General features: G+C 42.4%; 1 protein-coding gene across 11 annotated transcripts in view; it reads left to right on the plus strand.

Annotated features, from left to right (window-relative positions):
• LOC142291451 (protein 4.1-like) overlaps positions 1 to 25236 on the plus strand; it is a 259547-nt gene that overhangs the window by 92937 nt on the left and 141374 nt on the right. For all 11 annotated transcript variants that reach the window (XM_075335988.1, XM_075335989.1, XM_075335981.1 and 8 more), the window contains exons 2-4: positions 4074 to 4533; positions 4985 to 5185; positions 21379 to 21483. In XM_075335988.1, the coding sequence (XP_075192103.1) occupies positions 4074 to 4533; positions 4985 to 5185; positions 21379 to 21483 (766 nt within the window). The remainder of the gene's footprint in view (positions 1 to 4073; positions 4534 to 4984; positions 5186 to 21378; positions 21484 to 25236) is intronic.

The raw sequence follows: 25236 nt of genomic DNA on the forward strand, positions 1-25236 counted from the left end.
GAGGACACTCCAGCAATCAAACATTTTATGTTGCTATTGTACATAGTCATTCTGTGCACATATGTCATTCAGTTTGTGGCATGCTATAGGCCTGATGCACCTCTATGGGTGCTAGAATACATTATCTTAACAAAATAATCTTTAAATGAACACAGAAGTTGGTACCACTGACATACCTAGTGGGATGCACATCCACCTGGATACTCACTACTCAGATGTAGCAAACCAGACACACAAGTATCGTCAATAGATGGTGCATTCAGATGTAGCAGATTTAGAAAGTGGAGCTCTAAAGCTGTCCATACAATCTCGGCTGATGGCTATTCCTTTGCCCTCACCCAAACATATACTTGACTACAAAAAAATTCATTCTGAACAGGGAGAGGGGGCTTTTATTCCCTGAAAACAAAAGGTTCAGGCTTCTTAAAATCCAACTGCCTGATCCTTTTTTCCCCCATCAGCTGGAGTCAGGCACTACCATACACACTGGTAGTGGCTGACTATGTGGGATATGGACAGGGCTTCATTTCAGATCCATCTCATGAGGTTAATAAAAAAAAAAATATTGTAACAGATTTAAAAAAAAAAATGTAGGTTATACCGTTCTTCTGATTAAATCTTCTTGACCTGTCCTCTGCCTTCAACATAGTCGCCCACTCCCTCCTACTACAAATCCTCTTTTTCCTCGCCTCATATCCTTGCCCTCCTTTGGATCTCCTCATGAGCACAGAACTGCACTTATCAGCTTTCTTTCATCTCACCAAACTCCCCTTCCCGATCTGTCTATCAGAATAATCAACATCATGTATTCCCCTGTACTAGAAGTCCGCTCTCTGACTAACACTCTACTGCCCTGGCCTTCAAACCACACATCCATGCTCTTGCCTCCTCCAACTCAAAAATATTACCAGAATCCTTCCTTTCCTCAAGCCTGAATCTACTACAATGCTGTCTTTAACGGCGGCCTGACTAATCCACGTCTCTCCGCGTTACTCTTCTGCTTCTTTCCTCTGCAAATGCCATCATTGGCTCCTAATTCTCCAGTGTATCCAGTTCAAACTACTAACCATGACTTACAAAACCGTCCATAATCTGTCCCCTCAATATAGCTCCAAATCTCTTGATATCTTCCCACATATGCTCCAGTTCTCCAAAGACCTTCTTCTCACTTCCACACTTATATGTTCCTCACCCAATCTCCTCTAAGACTTCTCCAGAGTCTCCTTCATCTTTAGGAATTCTGTGTCCCTACACGCCCGATTATCCAACACATTTGGAATCTTCAGACGGAACTTGAAAACTCTAAGAAAGCTTACAGCCTGCAATGACCATGTTCCCATCTTCATGATTTGAATAATTTTGAGGCTAGTAGCCCTTCTAATGTGTCCAAACATTTTTTTTTATTAAGGACCAAGGTAATCTTGGTGACTTTGAATAATTTTGTTTTTGAAAGAATCTGTTATGGGTGAAGATTGGTAATTGCACTGCTCAGCAGAGGGCCAGTGGATTTTAATGCCCTTCACATCTGATCCTGGAGTTTTGAATGTTCACAGTGATATGATCTTGTACTATTACATTTGAGGAATAGTGTCCTTCCCTGATAATAGTAACTATGTTTTATCTTACTTGCATTGCTTAATAGCCTGGCAAGTTATGTGCTAGGTGGTGTGTCTATGTGGGGGCCTAAATCCCCTTGTCTTTTGTAACATGGGGTAGTAAGAACTGTTGACTTTAGAAACCGATCAACTGGCGTAATGATCATCTTCAGACTTGTAGTTTTACAATGCAGAATCCATGTTATAATGTACTCTTCATGGAGCTTTTAATGAAAACTTAAAAAGGTTTTCTGAGCACAAAAAGAAGAGATCTAGCTGTCTCTGTAAGGCGTCCCCAAATCCCATGTACGTTTTTAATTTCTAGCTCCCCTTCTGCAGCCATGTCTGTGGTTTTCTTGTTTTCTTCTTGCTTTCTGCAAGCCCTCCCTCAGGTGCTTCTAGAATACATTTCCCTAGAGTCATTCTGCTCTCGCTTCTCTGCCAGTGCTGTATCCGCTCCACCTTGAAAGTGCCATCTTGAGCCTTACATACCTATCAATATGACTAAATAACTACCCAGATTTCTTTCCTGCATCGAGCATGTTATCTTTAAACGGTGTCACTTTATTGTGTGTGTGTAATATAATATACATACACACAGTTCAGTTACAATGATTTGACATATGGACATTTTTGGCATGTGCACATTGTAGATTCAGACTGATGGTAGCAAAATCACAAATGAACACATAGAAGACAAGGACTACATGTGTGAAATAAATCAGTGCGTGTTACCCCTTAGATTCCTCAAAGTATTCTACTCTCCCCCACCCCCTTTTTTATTTTACATGGACCACATACCCATGCACTTGCCAGCTCCCAATCATGGCACATGAGAATCCTCAGAGCGATCAATGTGTGTGATGTGAAGATTAACAAGTTGAAAAGTGGGCTGTTTTTGGTCTTGTATTACTGCTGTGGTTCTAGAAATGTGTGCCTTTTTTGTTTATTGCTAATGTTTATGACCTGTACTAAGGGCATGGCTCAGATGGGTAATATTGCACAGCAGTGTAAAGAAACGTCCCCGGAGTATCCTGTGAGCAATGACCCATTGGTAAAGACCATAAAAATTGGCACCAAAGTCTATTTTCTTTAAATCCACCACTCTTCCACCATCCTCCTATTGTGGTAATGCTACACGCAAACTGTCATACAGATTTCTTCACTGGTACTACGAAATGGTCAGACAGACTCAAAAATACAGGACTTCATGTAGAAATATTCAATTGCATCAGCAGCCAGCTAGAAGTGTATACATCTACAAAGCACATAGATGGGGAGTACTGGCGAAAACAACACAGCCATATGCTGTCTTTGTATCCCCTCTCCAATCTATGTGCTTTATATAAAGAAGATTTATATATTTCTGCTTAATGATGACGATATATGGTTCTAGAGATGTGTGCATTTTTTATGGTAACTTTTATTTCATGCTACCTTTTTCTGGTCTTTTACTAAGGGGTTATGACAGCAGGGGTAATAATGTAGAGTAGCTTATAGACAGATCTCCAGAGAAGGGGCAATTAATTTTCCCAATAGACTGTTGTAGAGGGGAGAACCAATAGGCTTAAATTAATTCTGCCCAATAATTCCTGTTAATATTTTACATTAAGATTATCCCTTAATATTCAGCAGAATTAAGTATGCTGACATTTTCCTGCATAGCCTCCTATATACAATATAAAGTATGAGCCCCCACATAGCCCCCTATATACAGTATGAGCCCCCACATGGGCCCCCTATATACAGTATGAGCCCCCACATAGGCCCCCTATGTGTGCAAAAATGAAAACACATGAGCAAAAAAAAATGCCACATACACTCTTTGCTCCTGGCGCTATACTCCGGACTCTCCATACAGTAGACGCAATGTAATCATGTCATCTGCTCTCTCACACACTGATTGGTGGAAGAAGGAGCCGCGGCTTTTCCCTCCTCCAATGACAAAGGGATGCGAGTGAAGTGATGGTGCAGCCTGTGGACCATTGTTTTCAACCAATTTGACTGTCTCAGTAGGTGTCCGGACTGGAACGGCCATAGGGCCAGATGTGGCCCGTGGGCTGTACTTTGCCCAGCTCTACCCCAGAGAACCCTGTGAGCAACATCCCCTTGATAAAAACCATATAAATTTGCACCAAATGAAAAATAAAAAACAAACATGTCTCTGTAGCCATATAGTGAATACAAATGGAATACTCGGGAATGCCATAAGAATTAAAAGCAAAATCAGGCCACTTTTCACATGGTGACAGGTTCTCTTTAAGTCCTCATTATTTAATTATTATTACTTCACCCTATTTTCTGAAAGATATTACCGTCAGGCTCTGAATTGTCTTTATCTTCTTTTTTTTTTTTTTACTTTATACACTCATCTGGAAAGAAATGTGCTTATTTTGCATTGTTTCCTGTAGCACAAATGACCAAGGCTTGTACTATTTTATCTCTTAATGCATTGCTTTCAATTATTTTTTTTTGCAGTCTAAAAATGACAACAGAGAAGAGTGTAGTTGCTGAGGCAGAAAGTCCTCCCCAGGACCAAAAGCAGGAAGGAAAGGAGCAAGAGGAAGAAGGGGCAAGCAAAAGTGCCCCGGAGGAAAACATTGTTGGGGATAAACAGCAAACCGTAGAAACTCAGGGTTCTCCTTCCACAGCTTCACCAAGCACCCGCAAAAATAAAGACCGGAATTCTGAGGGCAAGGGTTTGTCAAGACTTTTCTCCTCCTTTCTTAAAAGGCCAAAATCTCAAGTGACTGAAGAAGACAAAGACATTCAGTCATCTTCAGAAAAAAGAGATGCAGACCAAAAGGAATTAGATGACGGTTTGGGAGAACATTTGGATGATGAAGTGTTTCTGAAGGCTCCAATTGCGGCTCCAGAACCTGAACTGCGAACTGACCCATCTCTTGACCTACATTCTCTGAGCAGTGCAGAAACCCAGGTGATGTGTATTGTCTGAGTACGGTAGCTAGTGCTAGCAACTACTTTGAGGGTTAAATCAAAGCGTGATGTAGATCTGGAACATGCCATATATTTTACCCTTCCTTAACCTTTCTAAAATACAAACTCATAGGACAATGAAGAGATATTGAATAGAAGATTAGCTACAACTTCTAAATTACAGGGAAACTCCAACAGAAACTTCTATTGACGTTAATGCTCATGATTGCACAAACTCCTGGCACGCAGTTATGAAGATAACTATTCAGCCTTCCTAACTATATGGTGGTCTTACTTTATTTAGTTAAATATAGAGGGTTGTAGCTGCTCTATAGTATTGATAGCAGATCATACAAAAATATATTCAAATGGTGAAAAGTGATGTTTCTGCTGAATGCCTTTCTGTGGCTGGTATGATATTAAACCTTATCACTTATTATCTGTACTCCTAGCCTGCGCAGGAGGATAGGAAGGACGATCAAGACACTGAAGTCAATCCTGAGGACGAAGAGATCACGGCTGAAGGCACCTCAGAGCAAAAGCTCCCGAAAAGTGAAGAAGCGAAGAACCCTCAAAGAGTGGTTAGGAGATCACCAAACATGCGGTGTAAAGTTTCCCTTCTTGATGACACACTGTACGAGTGTGAATTGGAGGTAAGAGTGTTTGCAGGATGTACTTCGAAGGGAAGGGGATATCAGAGGTTCAAGGCTATGTGCACTTTTACATGCATTTTTTTCAATATTTGACAGTAAATCCACAAAAACATGGACATTCGCAGGGGTACATTTACAAACTTTTCTTTGCAGTAATTTTCACAATTGTGGTGAATAAGTGTGATTTTTTTTTTTTTTTTTCTTTCTTTCTTTCTTTTTTTCCCTAATGTAAGTATACTGTAAAGGTATATAGAAATATGCACAGCATTTCTAACAAAGACTGCAATTCTGCCTTATTTTAATCTTTTTTTTGGAGAAATACAAAGTAATTGGTTTATAAAAGTACATTTAACCTAAGGTCCTTGTTTTAACTAATGTATGTGAAAATATAATAGATGTAAGTGTGTGTGTGAATGCCAAGTAACTGGAACTTCCAAATCTTTACAGACCACAGGCATTTTATTTATAGAATTATTTAAACTAGATATTGAATCTTAACAAGCAAGGGCAATGTGATTTAATTCAATATTTAAAAAAATAAACACATTTTGTCCATATATTTTAATTTTTGGTGGAATATTTGGGATATTTTTACATTTTAAGTTCATAGTCTAGCCCTTTTACATTGCTAACCTATGAGATCAAAAGATCTCTCTCCTCATATTACTTTGCAATGAGAACTATAGTGCAGGTGTCTGCTGGACAGGTGGAATGTGTAGCGAGTAGTGCGGGACAGGTGGGATGTGTAGCGAGTAGTGCGGGACAGGTGGGATGTGTAGCGAGTAGTGCGGGACAGGTGGGATGTGTAGCGAGTAGTGTGGGACAGGTGGGATGTGTAGAGAGTAGTGCGGGACAGGTGGGATGTGTAGCGAGTAGTGCGGGACAGGTGGGATGTGTAGCGAGTAGTGCGGGACAGGTGGGATGTGTAGCGAGTAGTGCGAGACAGGTGGGATGTGTAGCGAGTAGTGCGGGACAGGTGGGATGTGTAGCGAGTAGTGCGGGACAGGTGGGATGTGTAGCGACTAGTGCGGGACAGGTGGGATGTGTAGCGACTAGTGCGGGACAGGTGGGATGTGTAGCGACTAGTGCGGGACAGGTGGGAAGTGTAGCGACTAGTGCGGGACAGGTGGGAAGTGTAGCGACTAGTGCTGGACAGGTGGGATGTGTAGCGACTAGTGCGGGACAGGTGGGATGTGTAGCGACTAGTGCGGGACAGGTGGGATGTGTAGCGACTAGTGCGGGACAGGTGGGATGTGTAGCGACTAGTGCGGGACAGGTGGGATGTGTAGCGACTAGTGCGGGACAGGTGGGATGTGTAGCGACTAGTGCGGGTCAGCTGGATGATGATGTGGTGAGTTGTGAGCAGTCGGGAATGTATGACTGCAAATATGGCGATGTCTATACTACCGTAGACCGCTTGGGGTGGTATGATGAGCTGTATGCTAAACAGGTAGGGTATTTGATGAGCTGTGGCACTGTTGTTATGGTGAGATGTGCACAATTAATACTGTGCACAGGCCTGCGGCTTGTAAGAAACAGACTCAGGGCCGCGTGGTAGAGACCTCTGGTCTAAAAGACATACCATAGCTAGCTGACCCGGAGATCAGCATGACGACCACGGGTTACGATTACGTTGCGGGGGTGCAGATCGGACACTGGAGAGGGAGCGCAATTCCTCTCTTAGCCTTCTAAATGCTGCAATCAATATCAATCGTGTTATTTAGGGGGTTAAACAGCCCAGGGAGGTGCAGGCACTGCTTCTGGCTATGAAAGTCGGGTCTCGGCTGTCACACAAACCAAGCTCCCAGTGGCGATCGAGAATGCACAGATCCTGTGTACGCGCGATCACCAGTATGTATCGGTATGTCCAAGTTCTGGAAATCACTGCAAAATAGGACGTATCGGTAAGTCTAAGGTTGGGAAGGAGTTAAAAAAAAGAGTTTAGTTATCCTTTAAACCTAAAAACCTTATAAAATCCTAAAACAGAGCACACACTACCATGGATATAGTTTTGTTCCATTTTGCTCTGCAGAAACCAAGTTGGACATTTCCATAAGAATCAGTGTGAAATTACAGTTTAAAGGGATTTTCCAAAAACGAGGAAAAATGGAATCTGTGCTATAATTTAAACTGCAGCCTGTCCTTGTCATACAGCTCCTGAGATCTGTGACGAGTGCTGTATCACACATACCTCAATCGGCGGCTGGGAGCAGGGCTAGCATATGTGAAGGAATATATCTCTTCCTCACGGAGTACAAACGGGGTAATCTCCAGCTTCAACCTCCTCAATGTTTACTTGTTCTCCAGTTATGGTATTCAGGGCCCTGCTATAAAGCTGTCACACTGATGGAGGAGGATGAAGCTCGTCAAGCACAAATTGGGTTAAAAAATATTTCTTCACATATCACAGCCAGAAACCAGAGACAAAAGTTGTTGGATATCTTTGTTATATCTTCAACAACTTGAGGAATCTCATTTCCAATAAAAATTAATGTGCATCAGGTCTTTAAAAATCATATTTTATAGCATGGAACATTGAAACATTGTATTAATTTATCATGCAGTCTACCTTGCAAGACATTCACAAAGCTTGTATACTCTTCTCCTCAGTCACAGTCAGGACTGTGCACACAACCTCACCTTATCCTGAGTCACAGTGAGGACTGTGCACACAACCTCTCTCATCCTCAGCCACAGTCAGGACTGTGCACACAACCTCTCTCATCCTCAGCCACAGTCAGGACTGTGCACACAACCTCCTTCATCCTCAGCCACAGTCAGGACTGTGCACACAACCTCTCTCATTCTCAGCCACAGTCAGGACTGTGCACACAACCTCTCTCATCCTCAGTCACAGTCAGGACTGTGCATACAATCTCACCTTCTCCTCTGGGTCAGCTATGCATGTATTTTAGATCAGAGGTCTCAAGCACGCGGCCCTGAGTCTGTTTCTTACGACCCGCAGGCCTGTAGACCCCTTTACGATTGCCGCCGTTAGTGCTTTACTTCAGATTAATGTATTTTCAGTGACGCACAGTAAAGCTCTCTGCACAGCCTTACCAATGGCAGCCAATGGCGTCAATCAGAGGCCAGCAGCTGACTTTAATCATATGACGTCAGGTGCTGGCTTCTGATTGGCCAGCTGCTGCCATTGTTAAAGCAGTGCAGAAAGCTTCTCTGTACGACACCAGCAATACATTCATCTGAAGTAAAATGCTGACGGCGATGGCCTCCTGTATAAGAAGGGAACCAGGATGGGGCACATTACTACAGGATGGGGACCAGGATGGGGACATTACTACAGGATGGGGACCAGGAGGGGCACATTACTACAAGAAAAAGAGGGACAAGGTTGGGCACATTACTACAAGATGAGGACCTTTAAAAATCATATTTTATAGCATGGAACATTGAAACATTGTATTAATTTATCATGCAGTCTACCTTGCAAGACATTCACAAAGCTTGTATACTCTTCTCCTTAGTCACAGTCAGGACTGTGCACACAACCTCACCTTATCCTGAGTCACTGTGTGGACTGTGCACACAACCTCTCTCATCCTCAGTCACAGTCAGGACTGTGCACACAACCTCTCTCATCCTCAGTCACAGTCAGGACTGTGCACACAACCTCTCTCATCCTCAGCCACAGTCAGGACTGTGCACACAACCTCTCTTATCCTCAGCCACAGTCAGGACTGTGCACACAACCTCTCTTATCCTCAGCCACAGTCAGGACTGTGCACACAACCTCTCTTATCCTGACCCACAGTCAGGACTGTGCACACAACCTCTCTCATCCTCAGTCACAGTCAGGACTGTGCACACTACCTCTCTCATCCTCAGTCACAGTCAGGACTGTGCACACAACCTCTCTCATCCTCAGCCACAGTCAGGACTGTGCACACAACTTCACCTTATCCTCAGTTCAGTCACAGGTCAGGACTGTGCACTCAACCTCTCTTATCCTCAGCCACAGTCAGGACTGTGCACACAACCTCTCTCATCCTCAGTCACAGTCAGGACTGTGCACACAACATCTCTCATCCTCAGCCACAGTCAGGACTGTGCACACAACCTCTCTCATCCTCAGTCACAGTCAGGACTGTGCACACAACCACCTTCATCCTCAGCCACAGTCAGGACTGTGCACACAACCTCTCTCATTCTCAGCCACAGTCAGGACTGTGCACACAACCTCTCTCATCCTCAGTCACAGTCAGGACTGTGCATACAATCTCACCTTCTCCTCCGGGTCAGCTATGCATGTTTTTAGATCAGAGGTCTCAAGCACGCGGCCCTGAGTCTGTTTCTTACGACCCGCAGGCCTGTAGACCCCTTTACGATTGCCGCCGTTAGTGCTTTACTTCAGATTAATGTATTTTCAGTGCCGCACAGTAAAGCTCTCTGCACAGCCTTACCAATGGCAGCCAATGGCGTCAATCAGAGGCCAGCAGCTGACTTTAATCATATGACGTCAGGTGCTGGCTTCTGATTGGCCAGCTGCTGCCATTGTTAAAGCAGTGCAGAAAGCTTCTCTGTACGACACCAGCAATACATTCATCTGAAGTAAAATGCTGACGGCGATGGCCTCCTGTATAAGAAGGGAACCAGGATGGGGCACATTACTACAGGATGGGGACCAGGATGGGGACATTACTACAGGATGGGGACCAGGAGGGGCACATTACTACAAGAAAAAGAGGGACAAGGCTGGGCACATTACTACAAGATGAGGACCTTTAAAAATCATATTTTATAGCATGGAACATTGAAACATTGTATTAATTTATCATGCAGTCTACCTTGCAAGACATTCACAAAGCTTGTATACTCTTCTCCTTAGTCACAGTCAGGACTGTGCACACAACCTCACCTTATCCTGAGTCACAGTGAGGACTGTGCACACAACCTCTCTCATCCTCAGTCACAGTCAGGACTGTGCACACAACCTCTCTCATCCTCAGCCACAGTCAGGACTGTGCACACAACCTCTCTTATCCTCAGCCACAGTCAGGACTGTGCACACAACCTCTCTTATCCTCAGCCACAGTCAGGACTGTGCACACAACCTCTCTTATCCTGAGCCACAGTCAGGACTGTGCACACAACCTCTCTCATCCTCAGCCACAGTCAGGACTGTGCACACAACTTCACCTTATCCTCAGTTCAGTCACAGGTCAGGACTGTGCACACAACCTCTCTTATCCTCAGCCACAGTCAGAACTGTGCACACAACCTCTCTCATCCTCAGTCACAGTCAGGACTGTGCACACAACCTCTCTCATCCTCAGCCACAGTCAGGAATGTGCACACAACCTCTCTCATCCTCAGTCACAGTCAGGACTGTGCACACAACCTCTCTCATCCTCAGCCACAGTCAGGACTGTGCACACAACTTCACCTTATCCTCAGTTCAGTCACAGGTCAGGACTGTGCACACAACCTCTCTTATCCTCAGCCACAGTCAGGACTGTGCACACAACCTCTCTCATCCTCATCCACAGTCAGGACTGTGCACACAACGTTTCTTATCCTCAGCCACAGTCAGGACTTTGCACACAACCTCTCTCATCCTCAGCCACACTGTGCACACAACCTCACCTTATCCTCAGTCACAGTGAGGACTGTGCACACAACCTCTCTCATCCTCATCCTCAGCCACAGTCAGGACTGTGCACACAACCTCACCTTATCCTCAGTTCAGTCACAGGTCAGGACTGTGCACACAACCTCTCTTATCCTCAGCCACAGTCAGGACTGTGCACACAACCTCTCTCATCCTCAGCCACAGTCAGGACTGTGCACACAACCTCTCTTATCCTCAGCCACAGTCAGGACTGTGCACACAACCTCTCTCATTCTCAGCCACAGTCAGGACTGTGCACACAACCTCTCTCATTCTCAGCCACAGTCAGGACTGTGCATACAATCTCACCTTCTCCTCCGGGTCAGCTATGCATGTATTTTAGATCAGAGGTCTCAAGCACGCGGCCCTCAGTCTGTTTCTTACGACCCGCAGGCCTGTAGACCCCTTTACGATTGCCGCCCGTTAGTGCTTTACTTCAGATTAATGTATTTTCAGTGCCGCACAGTAAAGCTCTCTGCACAGCCTTACCAATGGCGTCAATCAGAGGCCAGCAGCTGACTTTAATCATATGACGTCAGGTGCTGGCTTCTGATTGGCCAGCTGCTGCCATTGTTAAAGCAGTGCAGAAAGCTTCTCTGTACGACACCAGCAATACATTCATCTGAAGTAAAATGCTGACGGCGATGGCCTCCTGTATAAGAAGGGAACCAGGATGGGGCACATTACTACAGGATGGGGACCAGGATGGGGACATTACTACAGGATGGGGACCAGGAGGGGCACATTACTACAAGAAAAAGAGGGACAAGGTTGGGCACATTACTACAAGATGAGGACCAGGATTGTGACATTAGTACAAGAAGGGGACCAGGATAGGGCACATCACTACAGGATGGGGATTAAAATGGGGCACATTACTATAACAAAGGGATAAGGATAGGCACATTACTACAGGATGTTGGCCAAAATTACCATATGTTGCTAATTGTAAGACTATTACTTATAAAAAGGTAATAAATTCTAAAAAAAAAAAATGTAAATAAAGCATATTTTTTTACCATTTTAAAAATGCTTTTCTGATTTATAAACTAAAAACAATGCAGGTTTGTTACCACCACATCCATAAAGACCAAAGCTGTAAAACGGTGACATATAAATTCCATTTTTAAAAAATAAAATCAACAAGCAAAAAAAATGTTCAAAGAAAGTGATCCAAAGGTGTAGAGAAAATAAAAAGCTATGGTATCACTAAAAATGTCACTTTCTTCTGCAAAGAATGCAGCTCCCTAAATTAATTTTTTTTTCCCATGTGCAGCCTACATATCCAGTCGAGTTTGAGACCCCTGCTTTATACCATTCCAGGAGCATAGTCTAAGGCTTCTGTCACTGCATCACTGCAGTGCATGGCGACGCATTATGCCAATGATCAGAGTAATAGTTAGTCTTATAGAGGGAATAAGTAAAAAAGTTAAAAAAAAAAAAAAAATTAATTAAAAATTATATATTTTTTTTTAAAAAAATCACAAAATAAAGAAAACCATAAAAATACTTATATTTATGTAAAAACAAAAATAAACTAAATAAAATTAAATAAATTTGCACTTTTTTGGTATCGCCATATCCAGAACACAGAAAAAACTAAAATAAAAAATGTGACAAACTATACTTTTTCATAAAACCGCTGAGTTACAAATGGAATAAAATGCAATCAAAAAGGCAACTATAAATAAAAATGGTATGACTGAAAACTTCATATCCTCTCTGCAAATAAACAAGCCACTAAACTACTCCATCAATGGAAAAATAAGAGTTATAGCTCTCAGAATATAGCAATGCCTAAACAATTGTTTTCTATAAAATAGTATTTATTATGCAAAAGATAAGAAAAACTATATAAATACGATATCGTTGTAATCGTACTGAAAAATAAAACTGTCTGACCAGTTTTACCACAAGTGGAACGGAATTTAAAAAAAAACAAAAAAAAACTATTCTTGAATTGCTGTTTTTTTTTTTTTTTCTTAATTCTACCTACTAAAAATAAGAATAGAAGGCGGTTAGAAAATATGTGCCTGATAATGATACAGCATATTCCTCCACCAAGTGTGCATCTCCTGGCAAAAAAATGCATCAGAACAGAAATCAGAAAATGCCTTTTGGTTGTATTTTATTTTTTTTTTTATTTTATTTTTTTTTTTGCAAGGAGATGCAGATTTGATGCAGGAATTTGGTGTATAAATTTCAGCACCAAATCTGCATCTCTTGAAAAAAACACACACAAAAAACAGTTTTAATGCCGTTTGGGTGCAGTTTTCTGCCAGAAGATGCATATTTGATGCAGAAAACTGGTGCAAACATTTCAGCACCAAAGTTGCATCTCCAGGCAGAAAACAGCACTGAAACTGCGTCAAAACAGGTTTTGTGCGTTTTTTTTTTTTTTTTGCAGAGATGCAGAGTTGGTGCTAAAATTTATATATCTGCATCTCCAGGCAAAAAAAAAAAAATCGCATCACTAGCACATAAAAACCACATTGTACTTTGATGCAGTTTTTTTGCCAGAGGATGCAAATTTGGTGCAGGAGTATGGTGTATAAATTTCAGCACCAAAAACACTGTTTTCTGCCGGGAGATGCAGGTTTGTGAACTCACCTGAGGTGAGGTCACGGAGTTAAATGAGGTCACCTGAGGTCAGTTTACCTGTGGTCACAGGTGGGGTACCGTGGAAACCTCCTGCTATGACCACAAATAAACTGAGTGACGTCACTGCTCAGTATCTTCCTGAAGCCACAGCATGCGGTCATGTTCTGTGCCCGTGCGCTGTGTGTAGCAGAGTCTGAATCGTCGTGGGACCTCATGTGCATTTGTCAAGCTTGCCGGGTATGAAAAGCGTGGCGGGGGCATTGAAACCTATGTGTGTTTTGATGCACAACAAAACACCACTAACAAAAGGGACATCGGGGACACTAACAGCGTGGAGCCCTGGAACTTGTGAGAGGGGCTGGTGGGACACCTCCTATCCTCACCTGCAGCTGTCCTACTCTCCTAGCCAGTCCCTATACAGTCTCCGCAACTGTCGCTGAGCAGGAACCTGAGACCCTGAGGAGACCTTTTAGATGCCCTGGCTAGTGAAGGGCAGGGGAGGTACACTAGACCCCACCGCTGCACTAACAAGACACAAGTTAAGGTAAGACAAACAAACAGGGGTGAAAAGCAACAAAAAGGATAAAGCCTGAGAGCAGGAAACCTGGACACCTTCCTCCAAGGCGGCCAGAGAACAAATGAGTTTGTATCTTCAGCAAGGAATGCTTCGAAAACACCTCTATTTAAATTTGAAGTGGCATGTCTACAAGGCAGTTGCAGTTGAAACACTCAGCTAGGAACTGCTGGACAATAAAACTAATATTAACTCCTGAAAGAGAAGAAACCACTTTTTAAATGAAGAGTCCCAGATGTTAATGACGGATCCCAACCCTGAATACGTCACTAGTATCCAAAAATCGAGAGACCACTGTGACAGGATTACATTGGAACTGGGTGTTTTGAGGTTAATGGGGTGGAAGAGGATGTGTTGTTGTTTTTTGGGTTTTTTTTTGTATTTTATTTCAAATTAAAGGTTTTTTCGATGTTTATCTTTTAACTTACAGATTAGTAATAGGGTCGGTCTCATAAACTCCTCCCATTACTAATCTAGGGTTTAGTGGCAGCTGTTAGCTGTCATTAACCCCTTGAAAGGAACCTGTCAGGTGCAATATGCACCCAGAACCATGAGCAGTTCTGGGTACATATTGCTTATCCCTGCACAACTGTCCCTGTATCTAGTAGCAGTATTTCTAAAGAACCTTTATAATAAGCTAATGAGGCCAGTGACTTAACGCAAGGGCGTTACTTCCCTTGGCTAGTAGGCCCCTTAACATGTACGCATGCCTCTGTGGGCATGCTAACATGCTAATCAATGTGCAGCGTCAGAGATGTGGTTGATCTCACTGCTCTCTGCTGCCACCGTGCCCGATGCTGGATTTTGGCTCAGTGCGCATGATCAGAAGTCCCGGACTTCCAGTCATGCGTACTATGAAGCTGGGTGTACCTGCCCCATCTTTAAACTGGTGTAGTGTGCATGAACAGAAGTCCAGGTACATTCTAATCATGCACACTAAGCCAAAAACCAGCTGTGGCAGCAGACGTGAGAGCAACCATGCCTCTGACACTGCACATTCATTAGCATGTTGGCACGCCCACATAGGCGTGCTAACATGCTAAGGGGGCCGAATAGCCAAGGGAAGTAATGCCGAGGGGACTAGTCCCTGGCCTCATTAGCATATTATAAAAGATCTTTGGAAATATTTTTTTAAAGATCTCTTTATCTATGCTATTAGATGCAGGGATTAGCAATATGTACCCAGAACTAACAACAGTAGCAAGATGACAGAGGTGGTCAGAAGGCTGCTTTGGTAACGTATCGGTGCCTGGTGATTGAGTCAAGGGGAATCTAATTAAGCTGGTGAATGTGGGCACCTGAAAGCATTCCACTTTATAAGCTGTCAGAAATTGACAATGGCATTTAAATAAATGGTTAACATCTTTAATTGGCGCTCAGCTCTGGTCGCTGCTGTTTGACACAGATGCCAACTATGTAACATAGCTGGCATCAGATGTGAGAGCTCCTGAGCCCCCTACACACAGGCACCCCAGTAATAAGGTACCTACATGTCAGTGCACATTGACATTAATGGCTGGTCAATATTTTTCATTCATGTTTTTTTTTTTTTTTGTAGCTATCCCTTTTGTTTTTTTGACCTGGCAACATTCCTAGTGCTTTTTTTAAATTAATTTAATTTTTTTTTTTACATAAATACATATTAATTATTCCTTGGGTTATTATCTATGTCTAGTAATGTATATGTCATAAAATGAAAGCCATTTTTTTTTCTATTTTCATTTGGCATGGATGCCTGGCATGTATCTTTCGTCAGGTACATTGCTGATGCTTCTGTTAACTACCTGGCACTTATTGAGTGCTATGTAGCCTGAAATAAACAAGAAGATAGGTAGAGGACCTGTCCTGCTTCATCTAGATTGCAGGATAAAGGAGCGTTATTGAAGTGACGTGAAAAGACGTCCCTACAACGTGTCTCCAACAGGACAGTCTGTGATTGGAAACAGGTTAAAATCTAAAGTTCGAAAATCAGGAAAGAAGGAATCAAGGAGATAAGATGTGAGGCAGTGTTTTTTTTTTTATTATTATTATTATTATTTATTATTATTAAATTTGAAAAAAAAAATAAAAATAAAGTTTTGTAGGGAGGTGAACATCATTTGGCTCAAAAATATATTTCAGCTTCCGCCCATGATGTTTTCTTTCTGCCCGTAGTATCTGTTTCCAGAAGGATGGTATCCAGTAAACACATTTTTCCAGCACAGTTTATGCTTTTAGATTTCTATGACCTTTTGTACTTTTTATTAACCAGATACTCCTGTATTTTCCCTATGACAATGATGTGCTTGTCACACCCTCACATTTACATCTCCTTCCGACAGTGCAATTACCGCTTGAAAATCAAATTGTTCTCTGTCCGTCCGGAAGAGCTAGGTACTGCATCCTGGCCTGATAAATCTAATGTCTAAACATTTCTGATGCCCAAATGATTTGTTTTCTCCTGGCTTGTTGAGGCTGTAAATCCCTGTAAGTCAGGCAACAGCTGTCTATCCATTTACTAATCTGTTTATTTCTTTTATTTTGACTTTTTGTATTTGTATAATTTTTGTCGCGTCAAAACTGTTTGGTTATTTGTTTCCTTTTGTGTCTTGCTGGGGATTTTTGTCTTTAACTACTCAGTATTCCGACTGCCTCAATTAATCTCTGTCTCCGAGAGGTGGAAAATGAGAGAGGTTAAATAAAAATGCAAGCTATTTAGTCCCTAATATCCCCTGGCAATCCAGCTGCTACCCTTCAGGCAGATGGAGAAGGCAGGTGCTTCCTTTCACTATCGGGGAGCAAAGTGTAGATTGTCTTTGTTCTCAGTATAGAAAATGCTGATTATGTCTACTTAAAAGAAGAACACTATTGATACCAACAAAAACGAAAATTCAAAGGTTGTGGAAAATGTGGCTATTTTTATTGGTATCATAAAGGCCTTTTGGTTATTTCTGTATTTGAATGAGTAGTGGATAAATGTGTCTCTGTATATCTTGTCTTTTTTTTTTTTTTTTTGCTTGTACGTACATGATTATGCATTCTGAAGGATGCATATGTTACAATATATATTTAATGTTACTGTTAAATGAGACATAAATTGGGGAATTCATGTGGTTTCAGGCACCATGGATTCATGGCTGCTAGAAAGTCGAGGTACTAGTAAGTACTTACTGGTTTCACCCTGGTGTATGGTTATAAAGAGAATACTGCTATAAGGGTTATGGAAACATAAAGGGTGTGTAAATGGGTTTTGGATTTTCTCACTGCGTTTGCACCTGATTGTTCACATTGCTCATTTTTTTGGGGTTTCGGGCTTCACTACTATGCTTGCTTCACACGGATTTTAAAAAGCACATTGAACCTCAAATTGATGAAGTCCGTGTGTGTGTGTGTGTGTGTGTGTGTGTGTGTGTGTGTGTGTCACTAAAGATGAAGGCTGCACATCAACAATTTGATAATAGTATAATGTTACAAGCATGTTGATTAATGCAATGAAAAATGCAATATGCTAAATGAAAGGTGAAGACATGAATCATGAAATGCATACCTGCCAAGACTATTCGGAAAAAAAAAAGATATTTAGCAATCGCATTGATCAATGTGTTCGAGCCCCAATACCTCGCCAAGGTATATCCCTATATTGGAGTTCCTAGCTCTGTGACCCTGTGTGTCATCTCATTGCAATTATAAACTGCTGTGTGTGGAGAGGGGTAACCAATAAAAACATGGTGTGTGTGTGTGTGTGTGTGTGTGTGTATGTATGTATGTATATATATATATATATATATATATATATATATATATATATATATATATATATATATATATATATGATATATATATATATATATTATATTATCGTGTGTATGATGGTGAGATTTGTGTGTGTATGATGGTGAGGTTCATGTGTGTGTCTATGATGATGGGGTTCGTGTCTCTGATGGTGAGGGTCATGTGTGTAAAGGCCCCGTCACACACAGATAAATCTTTGGCAGATCTGTGGTTGCAGTGAAATCATGGACATATTGTTCCATTTGTACACAGCCACAAACCTGGCACTGATTGTCCACAATTTCACTGCAACCACAGATCTGCCAAAGATTTTGTGTGTGAGTGTGTGTGTGTGTGTGTGTGTGTATGTATGTATGTATGATGTTGGGGGTCGTGTGTATGATGGTGAGGTTCGTGTGTATGATGCTGAGGTTCATGTGTGTGTCTATGATGGTGAAGTTCGTGTATGTATGATGTTGGGGGTCGTGTGTATCATGGTGAAGTTCGTGTGCATGTGTGTTTGTTTGTGTGTGTATGTATGATGATGAGGTTCGTGTGTTTGTGTATGATGGTGTAGTTTGTGTACATATTATGGTGAGGTGCGTGCTTGTGTTTGATAGTGAGATCCGTGTGTGTGTGTATGATGGTGAGGACCGTGTATGTGTATGATATATTTAGAATTTGCAGAACAATTCTGGTAGTTTAATAAAGGTATAGAGAACGAGAAATTGTTAACAATTGAGCAGTCTTAAAGAGAATCTGTGATGCAGGTTTTTGCTACCTATTCTGACAGTAACATGATAAAGGGACAGACAGCCCGATCTTGCAATAGATGGCTTACTGTAGAGGTTGGTGTATATTTGGATAGAATCCTTGTTTTCTCTGGCGTAGATGTAGCAGTGGCCAGAATGCTGATCTGTTCATCACACATGCACCCACTGACTGACCTGCACATGAAACGTAGTCTCATGTCAAACTTTCTGATAAGACACTGATGGAATTGAAACTTGAGCACAGAGTCTAATAAGTGACATTTCCCTAGAATCAAGGTGTCTGCACTTACATTATGATGCTCTTAGATAAAATAGCAAAAACCTGCTGACAGATTAACTTTAAAGGTAACCTGTCATCAGTCATCCATGCTGTCTAAACTGCAGGCATCATGACTCAAAGCCTGGCTGCATGATTGCAGCCAGGTATGATGGTTTTTTTTGTTTGTTTTTTGTTTTTGTTTTTTTTTCTCTGAAACACTACAGTATTTAAGAGAAAATAAACTTTAGATTTGTCCAGGGTCCATACATGGAGACCAGGCTAGTCCGGGGCTCCTGCTGGGGATTGAAAGGTTTCTCCTATGTACACAAAAGGGAGAGATCCGTCAATCGGCTCTAGAAGCGCTAGCTAAACTTGAACGTTTGTTGACTATCACCCATGGCCGACTGTATAAAGTTTATTTACTTTGAAACGCTGGAGTGTTGTAGAAAAAAGTATAGCTGGCAGCAATTGATTTTGGGGTGAAGTCAGACGGCCATATAATTCAGATGATGATCACATTGCAGTGCCCAGACTGGTTGCCTTCTCTCCTTACCTGAGCGTGGCAGCTTGTATTTCTGTGCAGCTCTCATGCTCGTATCCTGAGAGCCGCGGCCAGTTCGGGCATTGTGATGTGATCGCCGTCTGACTGCGCCGTCGTGCTGCCTGTGGTTTGGGGAGATGACTGGTTCCATTTAAATGCACTTGCACAAGACTGGCCATGGACAGGAGCTACAGAACAGATCACTGTGTGCAACCCGCAATCCAGGTCAGTGCTCTCTGGCCATGGACAGGAGCTACAGAACAGATCACTGTGTGCAACCCGCAATCCAGGTCAGTGCTCTCTGGCCATGGACAGGAGCTACAGAACAGATCACTGTGTGCAACCCCAATCCAGGTCAGTGCTCTCTGGCCATGGACAGGAGCTACAGAACAGATCACTGTGTGTAACCCCCAATCCAGGTCAGTGCTTTCTGGCCATGGACAGGAGCTACAGAACAGATCACTGTATGCAACCCCCAATCCAGGTCAGTGCTCTGTGGCCATGAACAGGAGCTACAGAACAGATCACTGTATGCAACCCCCAATCCAGGTCAGTGCTCTCTGGCCATGGACAGGAGCTACAGAACAGATCACTGTGTGCAACCCCAATCCAGGTCAGTGCTCTCTGGCCATGGACAGGAGCTACAGAACAGATCACTGTGTGCAACCCCAATCCAGGTCAGTGCTCTCTGGCCATGGACAGGAGCTACAGAACAGATCACTGTGTGTAACCCCCAATCCAGGTCAGTGCTCTGGCCATGGACAGGAGCTACAGAACAGATCACTGTGTGTAACCCCCAATCCAGGTCAGTGCTCTCTGGCCATGGAGAGGAGCTACAGAACAGATCACTGTGTGTAACCCCCAATCCAGGTCAGTGCTCTCTGGCCATGGACAGGAGCTACAGAACAGATCACTGTATGCAACCCCAATCCAGGTCAGTGCTCTGTGGCCATGAACAGGAGCCACAGAACAGATCACTGTGTGCAACCCCAATCCAGGTCAGTGCTCTCTGGCCATGGACAGGAGCTACAGAACAGATCACTGTGTGTAATCCCAATCCAGGTCAGTGCTCTCTGGCCATGGACAGGAGCTACAGAACAGATCACTGTGTGTAACCCCCAATCCAGGTCAGTGCTTTCTGGCCATGGAGAGGAGCTACAGAACAGATCACTGTGTGTAACCCCCAATCCAGGTCAGTGCTCTGGCCATGGACAGGAGCTACAGAACAGATCACTGTGTGTAACCCCCAATCCAGGTCAGTGCTCTCTGGCCATGGAGAGGAGCTACAGAACAGATCACTGTGTGTAACCCCCAATCCAGGTCAGTGCTCTCTGGCCATGGACAGGAGCTACAGAACAGATCACTGTATGCAACCCCAATCCAGGTCAGTGCTCTGTGGCCATGAACAGGAGCCACAGAACAGATCACTGTGTGCAACCCCAATCCAGGTCAGTGCTCTCTGGCCATGGACAGGAGCTACAGAACAGATCACTGTGTGTAATCCCAATCCAGGTCAGTGCTCTCTGGCCATGGACAGGAGCTACAGAACAGATCACTGTGTGTAACCCCCAATCCAGGTCAGTGCTCTCTGGCCATGGACAGGAGCTACAGAACAGATCACTGTGTGTAACCCCCAATCCAGGTCAGTGCTCTGGCCATGGACAGGAGCTGCAGAACAGATCACTGTGTGTAACCCCCAATCCAGGTCAGTGCTTTCTGGCCATGGAGAGGAGCTACAGAACAGATCACTGTGTGTAACCCCCAATCCAGGTCAGTGCTCTCTGGCCATGGACAGGAGCTACAGAACAGATCACTGTGTGTAACCCCCAGTCCTGGTCAGTGCTCTCTGGCCATGGACAGGAGCTACAGAACAGATCACTGTGTGTAACCCCCAATCCAGGTCAGTGCTCTCTGGCCATGGAGAGGAGCTACAGAACAGATCACTGTGTGTAACCCCCAATCCAGGTCAGTGCTCTCTGGCCATGGAGAGGAGCTACAGAACAGATCACTGTGTGTAACCCCCAATCCAGGTCAGTGCTAAATTTCCTTTTTTTTCTCTCCCTTAGAAACATGCAAAGGGGCAGGATCTTTTTAAGAAAGTGTGTAGTCACTTGAACATACTTGAGGAGGATTATTTTTGCCTGGCCATATGGGAATCTCCTTCTAACAAGGTAAGAATTATATGAATAGCAGATTATACATACAAGATTCTTGTGTTTACAGCGTAGTAATCTCCTATACAATCAGTCAGAATCAGTGACTAGACTAAATCTAGTGATTTGAACAACACAACATTTCATAGTTTTAAGGTTGAAAGAAGATCAACTTTATCGAATTCAAGTTGTAGCCAAACATGTTATGCCATAGGAAAGCAAAGCCCTTTATGGCAGAAGATAGTTTCCCATATTAGATTAATTCCTGACTCCACATATGGCAATCAGACTAGCTCCCTGGATCAATGTCCCAGGTAGAGTGTCAACCATTAAAACATCATGTATCAGAGAGTTCAATAATCTCACTGTTCACACTGTAATCGCTGTCTGAAATGATGCCAAAACCTTCTTTCCACTAGACATAAAGGATGTTCCCTCATCGTTGCAGGCCTAGGTATGATCTCTGTACTGTCAATTCATATGTTTGTACATTGCAATAAAGTCACCCATAATGAGTTTATTTTTGAGAAGTTCCAGAATAGTATGTCTTAAAAAAAACCTTAAGATTTTGCCCACAGTAGAGGTTAACCTTAAAGACCTATAGTGTCCAGACTCCGGTTTTCACCTATTTTATTAATATTGGTACCACACTAGCTCCACCAATCCGTGGTACAGACCCTGCTACCATAGATTCATTGAATATTCGAAATACAGTCCCTGACAAAAGTTCTGTCGCTTATCCATGTTATGTATATAAAAGCTTATAACCTGACTTTAGTTTCATCCATTGGTTTCATAAATTACTCTTTTGAAAGCTGAAACCCTCCCAAATTTGGTTTAGGTTATGAAAATAATGTTGCTGCAAAGCTGAAATATTGATCATTTAATGAACACAGAAAGGTCAGATTTTGGCAAGACAAAAGTTTTGTTGCCCACAAAGTAACGTGAAATTCAAACAAATAATTAGCTTCTAATACAAAGATATGTTACATAACATTGGTGAATGAAGTAAACCAAATTTGGGAGGGTTTCAGCTTTCAAAAGAGTAATTTATAAAACCAATGGATGAATTTAAAGTCAGGTTATAAGCTTTTATTTACATAACATGGATACGCGACAGAATATTGGTCAGGGACTGTAATAGTTTGTCAATCTGATTACTAAATTTGTGCACTACTCAGGAGTGTATTATTTAATAATATTTATAGAGCACCATTGATTCCATGGTGCAGAACATTAGAAGGGGTTACATCCAGGTCCAGTGATTTGTCTAATTTTAATAGTTTTGAAATGGCACCCTACCCAGGGTTAAGCGGATGATAATTAAAGTACCATTTTAGCATTGTTGTTTTTTTTGTTTGTTTGTTTTTTTCAGTTTACTGTTCACTATCTGTAATGTATGTTCATTGTGCGCATTAAGATACTAATTGGTTGCCATCTTCTGCCATTTACTTTTTTGGCTGGCGACTCACTATCACATTGGATCATGTGGTTCCTTTTTTAAAAAGTCTATGAGAGCCTCTTTCTGAGTCTCATAGACTTGCATTGAGAAATGACTTCTGTTTTGCGCAAAAACGTAGGTGTGAGCAGCCTTGTAATAACTGGGGTCACATGATCCAGTAGAGGACCAAAACCACCGCTAAAAACATCCAAGATCCATTACTGATTTCTGAAGGATGGGAAAATTAAAAAAAAAAAAAAAAAAAATGATGAAGCTGTACCTTAATGGAAAATGTATGGCATCCCTGATCATGAGTGCCTCGTTTGTCACTAATAGCATCTTTTATGCAGATATTGTATATCATCAGTACATCTCTATATAAGGGAGATAAACAGGCGCTTGCACAATGGCATTTATGAGATGCTCTATCCTCTATTGGTACATATGAATGTAACTTTCTGAGCGCAGATTGACTTGCTGTTGGTCATTTCAGGCCATTCGTCTGAGTTTCTTTGGGTCATATTATGTTACACTCTTGTGTAAATATTGATGCTCTGAGTAACATTTTCATTGTTCGCTCATTGTCTGTTTTTTGCAGAGCGCCAGTGTCCTTTAATTAGCTCCCACCAGTACGTCCTTTCAGACCTCATTGTCCACCAGATTAATCTACACAGGATGAGCTTGCGAACGGTTGAGCGCACTTTTGCAGCGGGCACAGACCCCTTCTGTCTGTAGAGCTCTGTTCAGCAGACATTGATTAACAGATACTGACCTCCTGGCACATCTTGTTTAAAAGCTCCAGCCCCATGTAATGCTGAAAAAATGTTTTGTTAAGAGTTTTAATGTTAAACAAACATTCCCAAAGAATTAATCATTGAGCGGCATTTAATAATGCTGCCGTCGGTTCTTCTTTTGTTAAGTATACGTTAGGAATAGTATTTTCAATTGGTAATCAGTAGTTTCTTTTTGTTTAAAGGTCCTGTTAATGGATACAATGCAAATTTGTTGTCAGAAGATGTTAACAATTTTTGTTTAAAAGTGCAGTCATTAACTAGCATGAAAAAGCTTTTGTCAGTCATTTCAGATTTCCTTGCCCTCTTGTAAATTGGACTCTTGTTTGTTAATTTATTGTGTCTGTGATGGACAAGTATAGTGGTAGCCTAAAACTACTTACTGTACGTCGGTACTGATACTTGAAGAGGACTTGTCATAAGTGGCTAGTTCTTGTTCTTCTTTTACTCCTGCTGCTTCTACCAAGTAATCTAATCTATAAAGCTGAATGTGTGTATGTATGTATGTCCGGGATTGGCATCTGCACCGTCGCAGCTACAGCCACAAAATTTTGCACACTCACACTTCTGGACCCCAAGAGCGTCATAGGCTATGTTTCGAGGGGAAATTTTAACCCCGCGCTTTAGTTATTCGCCAAAAAACCTGCCTCCAATAAAGCGAATGGAGCTGGGAGCCACAGTGCAGCCAGAACTTCAGAAGAATGCGCAGCCACGCCCTTATATGGAATGTTGGCGTGTCACAATGCAGCCAGGGTAAGAGACATAAGAGAGAACTGTGGAAAAAAGCGCACATAGGGTCTTATCCGATGATAAATGGATATATGACAACAGGACAGGTACTCACCTGCTATGGTTGTGACAGGCACAACTCCTGGAAAAGCAGAAACAAATGAATGTAGAAAAATGCGGTAAGCTGCAGCCCCGATATAGCCGTGGAGAAAAAACAAATAAGATAAAAGAATCGGGTTTGATGCTGCGCTAAAAACCACAATTTCACAAAGTTGTAAAAGATTCTTTTCTTTATTTCCAAAGGTCAACGCGTTTCAAGGGCATGTCCGCCTTCTTCATCAGGACAAGGAAAATAAAAGAACAGCATAACACATGCTGCTCCCAGAGGATACAAATATACCACTGAAAGAGAGTATCCACGTATGCAGAGATGACGTCATCTGTTAAGTGACTAAGCTACACGTGGAGCAAACAGGAAAGAGTGAAAAAAATCGGGAAAGTTATGTAACTTTCTCTTACTCTTTCTCTTTTTTTCCCCCTTTACATAACTTTCCCGATTTTTTTTTTTTTCACTCTTTCCTGTTTGCTCCACGTGTAGCTTAGTCACTTAACAGATGACGTCATCTCTGCATACGTGGCTACTCTCTTTCAGTGGTATATTTGTATCCTCTGGGAGCAGCATGTGTTAGGCTGTTCTTTTATTCTCCTTGTCCTGATGAAGAAGGCGGACATGCCTTTGAAACGCGTTGACCTTTGGAAATAAAGAAAAGAATATTTTACAACTTTGTGAAATTGTGATTTTTAGCGCAG

Source organism: Anomaloglossus baeobatrachus, chromosome 2 (genome assembly GCF_048569485.1).
Source record: "Anomaloglossus baeobatrachus isolate aAnoBae1 chromosome 2, aAnoBae1.hap1, whole genome shotgun sequence".
Lineage (NCBI taxonomy): Eukaryota > Metazoa > Chordata > Amphibia > Anura > Aromobatidae > Anomaloglossus > Anomaloglossus baeobatrachus.